Source organism: Hylobates moloch, unplaced genomic scaffold, assembly GCF_009828535.3.
Source record: "Hylobates moloch isolate HMO894 unplaced genomic scaffold, HMol_V3 SCAFFOLD_16, whole genome shotgun sequence".
Classification (NCBI taxonomy): domain Eukaryota; kingdom Metazoa; phylum Chordata; class Mammalia; order Primates; family Hylobatidae; genus Hylobates; species Hylobates moloch.
Window position 1 is genome coordinate 17,022,197 of NW_026652291.1, and position 12,803 is coordinate 17,034,999.

The 12,803-nt window shown below is 42.7% G+C and overlaps 1 protein-coding gene across 1 annotated transcript in view; it reads left to right on the forward strand.

Annotated features, from left to right (window-relative positions):
• PTPN21 (protein tyrosine phosphatase non-receptor type 21) overlaps positions 1-12,803 on the forward strand; it is an 85,281-nt gene that overhangs the window by 47,610 nt on the left and 24,868 nt on the right. Inside the window, exons 7-10 of the mRNA XM_058429566.1 lie at positions 2,268-2,355; positions 2,763-2,851; positions 6,317-6,404; positions 7,114-7,193. Coding sequence (XP_058285549.1) covers positions 2,268-2,355; positions 2,763-2,851; positions 6,317-6,404; positions 7,114-7,193 — 345 coding nt within the window. The remainder of the gene's footprint in view (positions 1-2,267; positions 2,356-2,762; positions 2,852-6,316; positions 6,405-7,113; positions 7,194-12,803) is intronic.

Below are 12,803 nucleotides of genomic sequence, written 5' to 3' on the forward strand. Positions count from 1 at the left end.
GCATACGATTGGGCAAAATCATCTAACACAAAGCCTGTAATATATTTTATAATGTTGAATACTGTACTGAAAGTGAAAAACAGAATAGTTGTGTGGGTCCTCGAAGTACAGTTCCTACTGAATTTGTATCACCTTTGTACCATTGTAAAGTTGAAAGTCATTCAGTTGAACCATCATAAGTTGAGGACTGTCTGTACTCTATCATTAAATTCTTATAACTACTCATTAAGATAAACATTATTATCTCCATCTTACCAGATGGGGAAACCAAGCTCAAAAAGATTTAGTTATCTCTGGCCGGGAGCAGTGGCTCATGCCTGTAATCCCAGCACTTTGGGAGGCTGAGGTGGGCGGATCACGAGGTCAGGAGATCGAGACCATCCTGGCTAACACGGTGAAACCCTGTCTCCACTAAAATACAAAAAATTAGCCAGGTGTGGCATGCACTGGTAGTCTCAGCTACTCAGAAGGCTGAGGCAGGGGATTCGCTTGAACCTGGGAGGCGGAGGTTGCAGTGAGCTGAGATCGTGCCACTGCACTCCAGCCTGGCGACAGAGCAAAAAAAAAAAAAAAAAAAAAGATTTAGTTACCTCTACATGTGGTAGAGGTGGGAATTGAAAGCAGATCAGTTTCATTAGAACCTGTTGCTTATCCCTTTCCAAATGAAATAAACTTTTGCCTCTAGTCTCACTCCACTCAAATCCACACAGTGACTCACAAAAGATTAATCTCCCTAGAATATCACTTTCCTCTTACCTCTCTCCTTCTCCTTCCATGTGCTCATGGGTATTTTCATGCTTTCTCCTAGCCCAAGTTCATTGCCCTGGGATAAAAGACCTCCCACAAGTTGGTTAAATCCTGCCTTCCCAGCTTTACCTTCTGCTGGACAGCAGAACCACATGAACCATTTCTTTTCTAGCTCAATTGTTCCCTCAGGCACACATTGCTCTGCCTTTTGTCACTTCCATTTATTCATTTGTGCATTTCCTTAAAAGATAGCTTAGTGTTCTTATTCTGCATTAGGCAGAGTAAGAGTGCTGGATGCTATGGCACAAAGATAAATAGAATAATTTCTTGTCTTCTAAGAGTGCATTCCCAGCCCTGCAATATGAGGGCTGGCAGGACAACCCACTATAGTAATTATAATACATATAAGAAGATAATGAGTGCAGTTAGAGGGGTATGGGCGGAATGTGTTGGGACTGCATGGAGCTGGGGCATTGGGGAATCCCAGAAGGTGACCCAGAGGAAATGATGCATAGACAGAGTCTTGAAGGATATTAGGGATTGGCCAGGTCCACAAGTGAGTCACAGGCGCACCAAGAAGAGGGATTCTCATGTGCAAAAGCCCAGAGGGGCTAGGGAACATATTCTATCTGAAGAGATGCAGAGTTCGGGATGGCTGCACTGTGGGTGCCTTGAGGACAGGGGGGAGCATTGGAAGATGAGGCTGGAGATGCAAGTCTGCATGCACTTGGGCACTCCTCCTTTACCCACACTGCCTTCCTACCCATCCTAGTAGTGCTGCACTCACCTGAGCGAAAAGGGGTTTTCATGTAGCCTCCTCATACCCTTATTCTCTGCGTTCGACATTTAGCACATAATTCTCAGTAATGCCTGATATTTTGTTGTTTTTATTTTTGTTTTTTTGTTGCCCAGACCGGCGTGCAGTGGAGTGATCATAGCTCACTGTATCCTTGAACTCCTGGGCTCAAGCAGTCTTCCCACCTCAGCCTTCCAAGCAGCTGGGACTATAGATGTGCACCACCATGCCTGGCTAATTTAAAACTTTTTTTTTTTTTTTTTGTAGTGACAAAGTCTCACTATGTTGCCCAGGCTGGTCTCAAACTGCTGGCCTCAGGTAGTCCTTTCTCCTTGGCTTCCCAAGGTGCTACGGTTACAGGCATGAGTCACCATGCCCAGCCCTGATATTTGGGATAATAAGCGATTACTTGGTGGTTTAAGAAAAGTTCAAGATTTCACCTGAAGATTTTTTAGGGAGTTGTTTTATCCCCCACCTTCCCACTCATCTGCCTTGAGTATGGAGAGCAGGATCTCATGTGATACCCTCAGCATTCAGTCCAGTGCTTTGCACATACTGGTTTTCAGTAAATATCAATAGATTGATATAACCAATTATAGATGCTTAGAAACTTGAAATGTTTATAATGTCTTATGATAAATTGACATATAGGTTTTAAGAAAAGCTTTATTTTAAATCATTTTAAGCTTGCTTTGTGAACAGTCTTGCTTCTTTTGGGTTGCAGAGGGCTCACAGCCCCTGATGCGGAAATGCTATACATGCAGGAGGTAGAGAGAATGGATGGCTATGGAGAAGAGAGCTACCCTGCTAAGGTAAGTGTGGCTCAGCGGCTGGGGCTCTTTAAAGTTAGGCTCACAAATTTGAGAAAATCATGGGGAAATCCAAGGATGTCCTTATGTGCAAAGGCTGAGGACATGCAAAACTCTGGAAACTTAAAAGCTGAGGTCCTGGTGACCAAAGATTTGTGGTAAAACACATTCCCATTTTGTGGTTCATACTTTGAAATGGTCTTGAAATAGAGTTCCGAAGGAGGGCCAAACTTTTTCAATTTTTATACATACCTATAAGATCATAGATCTCATTCAGACTTTTGTCTTCCTGAATAGTTTACTCTGTAGGTCTTCTGAACTTTCTACATCTGGGAAACCGGTCCAGGGAACTCTAGCAGCAGTTCCTCTGCATCTGTTTCCTGGGTGTTTCTTCTGCTTTCTCCTTTTAGGATAGCCAAGGAAGTGACATATCCATTGGAGCGTGTCTTGAAGGTATCTTTGTGAAACACAAGAATGGAAGGCATCCTGTGGTATTTAGGTATTTTTTTTACCTCTTTTTTTATGTTTTCTATGGCTCCTGTTGGTGATACATTTTTTAGTACTTACAGCAGTTAAATTGTTCACAAGTCTATACCAAGGTCTCATTAAAAAATGGAAATAATTCCCTTCCTAGGAAAAAAAAAACATCTGAATGCAACAATCCTTTTCAATAAGCCACTTTCTTCAAAACTGAATGTCCAGAATATAATGCCTATAATGACGGCCTATTATAAAATGCTTAAAAATGTGTGACCCTTTTTGTGCCATGTGGAGTCCGTTCTTTGTTTTGATATGAATGTTTAATTTGAGCTCTGGTTTCCAAGGCTATTTATTGGTTAATTTCTTTATTGTGAGGCAAGATATCACTCTTTTGCCCAGGCTAGAGTGCAATGGTACAGTCACCACTCACTGCAGCCTTGACCTCCCAGGCTGAAGTGATCCTCCCATCCCAGCTTCCTGAGTAGCTAGGACTACAGGCTAATGCCACCACGCCTGGCTAATTTTTGTATTTTTTGTAGAGACAGTTTCACCATGTTGCCCAGGCTAGTCTCAAACTCTTGGGCTCAAGCTATCTGCCTGCCTCCCAGAGTGCTGGGATTCCAGGTGTGAGCCCACTGTGCCCAGCCTGTAGGGCTATTTCCTATGAAAAATATAGAGCTTTGTTTTGACTCTAGTTTTGTACCAAAATTCCTAAAATACCAGTATCTAAGCAAATTTCAATTATTTTTTATAATGTTGGTTTTTTTGCTGATATAAAAAAAGATACTATTCATTTGTGGAAATCTTGGAATGTGAAGAAAGTTGGAAAGGTTATATAGTGATGTGCTAATAGTAACTGACTTTGAACAATGAAACTACAGGTGATTTTAATTTCCTTTATAGTATTTTGTGTTCTAATTTGTATCTTAAAGATAGTAAGTTGGACCATATAATACAATCCCTGCCTTTAATTCCTTAAAATCTGTAATCTGGAAAATCCAAAGTTCATGTCCAACCAAAAGCTTATATTGTTTTTATAAGGCAGGAAAACATATTCTATCACTTTTGTTTTTTGGTTCCTTTGTCTACCATTTGTTGAGTGCTTATCATGAGTCAGATAAACTACGCTGAGCATTTTTTGTGAATTTTTTTAGTGCAATCTTCATAACACTCTCAGCAGTAGGTATTACCACCACTTTGCACATGTGATAATTGAGGCTTAGAAAAGTTGTGATTTGTCCATGGTCACCCAGTTATTAACTGGCATAACTAGGACTAGAACTTGGATCCTCCACTTTATGCGTGGGCTCTTAATTGCTGTATTAAACAGCTTTTATTCTCTCCACTCCCTACTCACTGCCCACCCCACAACACACACACTACTCAAGCTTTCTAAACCACTCCTACCATTTCTTCTTGAGAACTAGTTTTGCCTTTGAAGAGCTTTTTCTCTACACTGACATCTCCTCCCTCACTTCCTTTGCTTTACTGCCTCTTGAACCATGAATTCTCCATGGTGATTATGACCTCAGAGAGTACGCATCACTTGGGGAGCAGAACCCCATTCCTAGAATGCACTGCCCCGGGCTGGGTAGCTCCCCTTTGGCAGTTGCTCTCTCGTCCCCAAGCCACTTACATTAACCCTTCCCAACATGCTGAGTTGGGGGTCAGGGAGAGGAGAGGAAAATGGATCCATGGCTTCACCTGAAGAGCAGGGCTCTGATGGTGCCCAAAGTGTCACATGGAAACTTGAGGCATCTGCCTGGCTTCCTTTATCACTGGATAGGAATTTTCACAGTTGTCTTAATGTGATGCTAATAATCTTTAGATTTAACAAACACCGAATCACTACTAAGTTGATTTTAATACATTTAAAATAAATTAATGGAGAAGGATAAAATTTTTTCTTCCATAATTTTTTCTTTTTATAAAATTCTATGATTGTGTAATAAAATCAAATATTAACATATAAAAGCTAATATGATAAAATTAGAAAGTATAAGATTTTGAATCCTAGTGATCACTTCCAGAATAGTTGACTCTTGAGTTCCTGGCATTTCAAATTTATCTTCACCCTGAAGCTTTTCAGAGCACACCTCCCCCACTTTTGTGCCTTATTTTAATACCTGCAGCACTTAAAAGTTCTTGTTTGCTTCTGTGTTCTTTCTTCCACCTTTCCCCTCCAATTGTGCTCATTTGAGGGAAGCACTGTACCTCACTGATCTTAGTGTCCCTAGGACCTACTGCAATTTCTGGCATTGTTATAATAGGTGTCTTTTATTTTGTTGAATGAATAAGTTGGGCATTGGCAATTAGCTAAGACAGGAATCTTCCATCAAGCAAATCTGACACATGAGAATGATACATTTTACATCTTTTAAATTCTCTTTTCCCTCATTTATTATACATGAGTTTACTTTTTCAACTAGCTGCTGTCACTTCAATTAGAACATTCACGCTAGCTGATTAAAACCACTGTTTTTTTTTTTTTTCTGTTTTGTTTTTTTTGAGACAGAGTCTCGTTCTGTTGCCCAGGCTGGCATGCAGTGGTGCAATCTTGGTTCACTGCAACCTCTGCCTCCTGGGTTCAGATGATTCTTCTGCCTCAGCCTCCCAAGTAGCTGGGATTACAGGTGCCTGCCACCTCGCCTGGCCTAGTTTTTGTAATTTTTTTTTTTTTAGACAGAGTTTCATTTTTGTTTCCCACGCTGGAGTGCAATGGTGCTGTCTCAGCTCACTGCAACCTCCGCCTCCTGGGTTCAAGCAATTCTCCTGTCTCAGCCTCCCAAGTAGCTGGGATTGCAGGTGCCCACCACCATGCCCAGCTAATTTTTTTGTATTCTTAGTAGAGACAGGGTTTCACCATGTTGGCCAGGAGTCTGAAACTCCTGACCTCAGGTGATCCACCTGCTTCAGCCTCCCAAAGTGTTGGGATTACAGGCGTGAGCCACTATGCCCGGCCTAGTTTTTGTTTTTGATTTTTTTTTTTTTTTTTTTTTGAGATGGAGTCTCACTCTGTCGCCCAGGTTGGAGTGCAGTGGTGCGATCTCGGCTCACTGCAAGCTCTGCCTCCCAGGTTCACACCATTCTCCCGCCTCAGCCTCCCGAGTAGCTGGGCCTACAGGTGCCTGCTACCTGCTTGGCGAATTTTTTTTTTTTTTGTATTTTTAGTAAAGACGGGGTTTCACTGTGTTAGCCAGGATGGTCTCGATCTCTTGACCTCGTGATCTGTCCACCTTGGCCTCCCAAAGTGCTGAGATTACAGGCATGAGCCACCACGCCCGGCCTAGTTTTTGTATTTTTAAGAGAGACAGGGTTTCACCATGTTGGCCAGGCTGGTCTCGTGTTTTTCGTTTTTTGTTTTTCTCAAAAATGTTACCAAATACTAACTTACACATCAGGCTTAGGGAAAACTTGTGTATTCTATCTCCTTGTTTCCCCCATGGGCACTCACGTTGCCAATTCTCTATTTGCTGTTCTTTAGGTGGCATGACATTGCCAACATGTCCCACAACAAGTCCTTTTTTGCATTAGAGCTGGCAAATAAAGAGGAGACCATCCAATTTCAAACTGTGAGTAAACATTAGGGGTCTGCATGGAATGTTATTCCTAAAAGTTAACAAGTTCTACTTCTGCGTGCCTATATGTGTTTGGAGGCAGGGCAGCATTAAAATTATAGTATTTCCTAATTGTATAAAACATGCAGTTTTATCATATAGTATTTTGCAAAATGGCAGTTGGCAAAAAATGGCTGCTCAGTAAATGCAGAATGAATGAGTCTTTGGATAACTACTGTCTGATCATGATAATCTTTAAATTAAACTTCAGGGATTAAGTAGGGGAGAAAGTAAGCACTGATATCTTAAATTTCATTGATAAATGAATAGCTCTGAAGAAATGTTATTTAACAGTTACTTGCTTTTGCTCTCTTGACAAAGGCAATATTGGTTACTGAGTAATATTTTTGTTTAAAAATGTCTTTGAGTATATTTGGCAAGAATGAAAGTTGGTATTTTGATAGTTTTTAGATTCCTGTGTCATTTTGAAACTGTTTAATATGAGAATCACACTGTTAGAACAGATTGTTTTGTCTTCATAAATTAAATCCTACTTGTGGTATTCATACCATGGGCACAGTGTTGGAAAATGAAAGGCTTATAGTGTTCTGAACGTGACTTTGTCATATGATGTCACCCATTATGTCTTTAGACAAACTCTGCATTAAACATATCAAGTTGTATGTGTGCTTTCATATTGCTTTATGCCTATTTTGTTTGCTAGGAAGACATGGAAACAGCAAAATACATTTGGAGACTTTGTGTTGCACGACACAAGTTTTACAGACTAAACCAGTGTAACCTGTAAGTATGTCCTGCTCATGGAAATTATCAAAAATAATGAATTTAGAAATTGTAATCTTGAGTATACTGTATCTTCCAGAAAGACATTTTATCAGTTGACATCTTTTTTTGATCCTATAGCTGTTTGCCTCATTTTAGCTTTGGACCAACTTCTAATAACTACATTGTATGCCTCTAAGATTTATTTCAACTAGTTATGAGAACCATTCTAATTCTTGAAAGGTAAAAAGGGAATAATATCCTTTATTTGTTTCAATCAATCCTCTGGTCAGCATTTTGAGTCATTAAAGATTATTCAGCTTTTCCAGCCATCTGAAGAATTTTTCCCCCTCCTTCCTGGTGTGCATTTTTCTTAGCCCACATGGGTTCCTCACTGTCTGCCAGATCAGTAAAGCACACGGTGATATTGCACATGTGAAATATTGTCCTTCATCTATATTCCCTTCCAGCCTCTGCACCATATCTCTGCTTTCCTTAATAGCAGGTTTCCTCAAGAGAGTTGTGTATGCTTGTTTGTTTCCTTCCTTCCATCCTGTTTTCCCTAAGCCTCCACATTACTGACGCTGCTTGTTGTGGTCAGGTGACTTTCGTGCAGTGATCATTTTACGAGTTCTCTCACTTGACCGCTCCGCAGTACTGATCCTCCGACAGCTCCTTCCATCCTTCTGGAATCCTGCTCTTCTTCAGCTGCCAGGACACCACCCCCTGCTCGGCTTCCTCTTTCTAGGCTGTTTCTTCTCAGTCACCTTTGCTGGTTTGGTCCTGAGGCCTTTTCTCCAAATCCGTTCCTCTAGGGGGCTTCTCCTGGCCTGTCCTCGCCCTGAGCTCCCGGTTGAAGTGATTCTCCTGCCTCAGCCTCCCGAGTAGCTGGGATTACAGGCATGCGCCACCACACCCCACTAATTTTGTATTTTTAGTAGAGACAGGGTTTCTCCATGTTGTCAGACTGGTCTTGAACTTCCGACCTCAGGTGATCTGCCTGCCTTGGCATCCCAAAGTGCTGGGATTACAGGCGTGAGCCACCATGCCTGAACCTCCTTGAGCTCTTGACTCCTGCATCCCACCACAAGCATTTAGTTTGCTTAGTCCTCAAAACCACTCTGAAAGTTGTGGTGAATATATACTACTGCCTGTATATTCTGAAGATAGAGCTGGCAGAACTTGCTGATGAATTGGATGTGGTATGAAACCTGACCATGTTTACCACTCGTGCTAACAGCTTAGTGCTAGCTGCCACTGCTTCTCATCAGAATATTGAGGTAGCCTTCTGACTTTCCTGTTTCTGTGCCTTCGCTGCCTGTAGCTTATTTTCAATATGTCAGCCAGAATGATCTTAGTTTAACCTGAATTAGATCCTGACACTCTTTTTTTTTTTTGGAGACAGAGTCTTGCTCTGTCGCCCAGGCTGGAATCCAGTGGCACGATCTTGGCTCACTGCAACCTCTGCCTCCTGGGTTCAAGTGATTCTCCTGCCTCAGCCTCTTGAGTAGCTGGGACTACAGGCACACACCACCACGCCCGGCTAATTTTTTGTATTTTTAGTAGAGATGGGGTTTCACCATGTTGGCCAGGATGGTCTCGATCTCCTGACCTCATGATCCACCCGCCTCGGCCTCCCAAAGTACTGGGATTACAGGCGTGAGCCACCGCACCCTGCCCAGATCCTTTCACTCTTCTTAACCCTCCTTTGGCATTCCACTTCTTTAAGTAATTTTTTTAGTTTGTTTTTGAGACAGCTCTGTCACCCAGGCTGAGTACAGTGGCATGATCATGGCTCACAGCAGCCTCTCAACCTCCCTGGGCTCAGGTGATCCTCCCACCTCAGCCTCCTGAGTAGCTGGTACTACAGGTGTGTACCTGGTTAATTTTTTGATGTTTTTTATAGAGGCGGGATCTCCTTATGTTACCCAGACTGGTCTCAAACTTCTGGACTTGAGGGATCCTCCCGCCCCGGCCTCCCAAAGTGCTGGACAGGTGTGAGCCACCATGCCTGGTCCCATTTTACTTCTGATAAAAGTACGAGGCCATACACAGTGTGGTCCTTGCCTGGTTCCAACCTTATGTCTTATCCTCCTCCCTGCTTGCTCTGTTGCAGCCACAGTGGTATCCTGGCTAGGCTGCAGATGTGCCTCACCCTAGGGGACGCTGTCCTTGCTCTTTTCCCAGGTCTCCACGTGCCTTGCTCCCTCATTGCAGCCTGCTGTCTGGTCAGATATGACCCTCTTCAGAGGCTGTCCCTGATTGTCCTATGGTACCCCCCTTCCACTACGATTTGTCTCTACCCTTTAACTTTGTTTTGTTCTTTATAGCACTTAGCACCACGTGAATTTCTATATTTGTTTGTTTGCTTGTTTGCTTGTATCCCCTGCCAGCAGGTAAGCTCTAGAGCAGTGCTTGAGGACAGACACTCTTCCCTGCCTTCAGTGCTATATTCCCTGTGCCAAGCAAGGGCCTGGCTCACTGTCGGCCTTAATAAATTTGTTCAACTAATCTACAGATACAAGTGTTAAGAGCTCTGATTTGAAATGTCTTGGTGCTGTAAGATCCCTTAGGAAAACGGTACCTCACCCAGAACTGCCAAGATAGGAAAGGCTACCCAGCCAAGTGACATCTAAGCTGAGACCTGAAATGTTTCACTCAATTCCCACAACCTTTCTTTAAGCTGTCCTCTTGTCCCTGGTCCATTTCTGGAGGTGCCTCCTGGAGCTGCCTCCCACTTGGCCCCCCATGCCCTATCTCATCTGTATGCAGTCAGTCTTCTGGATAGATAAGCAAAATATGTAGCACTGCTCTTGAAGTTACATGTCAGGAACAAATCTGAGCATGTGCCTCTCACCTGCCCCGTCCTGGGTACAGGATTAAGGGCAGACTCCTGAGGTCCTTCTCTGGAGTTAGCTGCCCCAGCCCAGTTGGCCTTGGAGTCTGACTCCAGGAAGGCATCTTTCCTTATCATGTGAATGCCCCCAGCCCAGGCCTTTGCTAAAATGTCCTTCCTTCCCTTCTCTGACAGACTCTTAATCATTCTTCAAGATGAGCTTAAAATACAGCCCCCGTAGACACCACCAAGCATCAGTTTGCTTAGACCTCGATACCACTCTGAAAGTTGTTTTTTCTACCTCTTTTGTAACAATGACCCGAATAATTCATAACAATAATTTAGTAAATGCTTGCTCTGTGTCAAGCATTATACTGAGAGCTTTTATTTTCTTTAATCCTTACAGTAACCCTGTTGGGCACAATTACTACTATCCCATTATTGATGAAGGTATGGAGACTTAGAGAAGTGAAATGTCTTGCCCTGCCACACAGCTAGTAAGTGGAGCAGCAAGACTCGAGCCTGTGCTCTTAGCCGCTGTGCTAGCCTGTTAGAGTAGTTCCTGCCTGCTCTTTTCATATGGATTTGATCTGTCTCTCTTGTTTGATGAAGCTTCATGAGGGTAGGGTCTCCTCTTCCTCATCTTCATGTCCCGTGTGGCAAGGTGCCCGGTGCGTAAGGGCTTAGTGAACGATGGGAGCTGGAGTGTGGCAGTGATGGGAGTCACAGGGGAGAAGAGCACTTTTGCTCCTTTGTCTTTTCCTTTTATTACAGATTGTAAATGAGGCATGGGGTGGAGGCAAAGTCTAACAAGGGCATTTTGTCCCTTAGCACCAGGAAGGAGGGAGAAAGGCTGTGGAAGTGCCTTCTGTCTTGCAGGGTGGGAGAGAAACTCTGGGCAGGAGCAGCAGTGTAAAGATAACATGCAGGGATGCCCACCCGGACGGGGAGCTGCCCAGTGGTTTGCATGTATGGCCCAGTCCCTATCTCTTCTTTGCCTTCCCCTGCACCATGTTTGCATCCGAGTCCCCACAACTGGTCTGGTGATGGGATTTTCGTAAGCACTGACAGGGAGGAGGAACCTTCTTTCTTTGTAAATATGGGAAGCGGTTTCCGCTAGGGTCCTGGGTGTATTTGCATATGAAAGTGTTCCCCCTGGTGGTGATATTCAGTAGTGCTACTTGCCTTTGGGGTTCCCTAGGGCTGGCCTGGTTATCCAGCCATATGTGGCATGATTTCTATGCAGAAGTAAGTTCTAAGATTCAAGCAGTAGATAATGCAGTCTGTTGGACCACAGCATTTTCATTTTAAAGACTTTAATAAGTTAAGTGTTCATAATATTGAGCCATTATTACCTCAGTTCATTTCTTCTCTGGAAAATAGTGGAGAATCTACATTTTGAATAAACCATAAAACATAATCCCTTTCCATGAGGCATCCATATTGGTTGGTGGTTAGTGCCTGTTTTTTTTTTTTTTGCAAATTAACAACTTGTAATAAGTAAAAGAGGGAAGAGGGAAAAGCAACAAATGATTGATTATGGTAAATAATTGAGTCTTAGAAATTCAGCTCTAGTTTTTGGAATATTGCTATTTATTGGCAAGTGTGAACAAAACTACATTAATGTCATCAGTTGCATATATTATACCTAAATAAGGAACACCTGATTCTTTTTAAAATGGAATAGTTATGTTTAAAGGGCTGTTTTCCAAAGTTTGTTTTCAATCTCTATATATCCAATAGATTGTGGCAGTCGATTTCCATGAGCTATTCCTATGTAATTACTTATGATTCATTCTGTAGGGAACTAATATATTTCATCGTGAGCATTTCCCACATAAAGTAAATGAAGCTTTTAATATTAGCTTTTAAAATGTGCTTGATAATAAAATGAAAAGAACTTTGTTATAGCCATGTTTTAAAGGCTCTCAATATAGACTGTTTAGTCATGTTCCAATATTATGATTCTGAAGTATTGGTAGACTTGTTGTCATGGGCCAGATGGGTAAACTAAAGCATGATAGGCATTTAACAAAACTGCCTCTGGCCTGGAACTGGACAGTGGCTTCTGGACATCTGGTTTGGGCTGTGGTGACTGGGGGCCCAGGAGATAGACTCGACTTGCACAGAAAGGGGAACTGTAATCCCAGGGTGTCCCCTTCACCCCCAGTCCTGATCTATAGTTTATTGGTGCCTGGGATGGCCTTATGTGACTCATCTAATCTTGACCCAGATAACTATATTTTAGTATTTATACAATGGCATAATCCAACAGCCATCCCCCTCCACCCCCTGACAAAGTGCCTTAGATAACAGAATGATTGTTATCCAAACCTTAAAAGTGTTAGATGGATAACAATCTGTCTTTTTAAAATTATAAAGTGAGGATATTGAGACTTTTATACTTAATATTCCTTTAGGGTTGAATTGGGAATTAAATGACATAATAATGTCAACCTGTTAGGTCAGAAATCTGCTTCAAACCCACTGTCTCTCACTCTAAGCCCCAGAACTGGTCATGCTGTAATCACCCTCCCTGATTTATATAAGGAAAATGCCAGGAGAGTTGGGGAGTCGTGAGAGGCCCCTTGGTGTAGGTGGCTCCCCTGCCCTTTTCTGTGAGGGAAAGGGAGGATGGTATCCTTGAACCTGCAAAGCCAAGTGATAGAGGGTTCAAGAGACTTTCTCCAGAAGGGAAACTTGTATTTCAGACCACAGCAGGCCGCTCACTGAGCATAGTGAGATGGCTGGTGAGTGCTCCCTGCAGCTCAGGGGTGTTGGTGAACATAGCACCC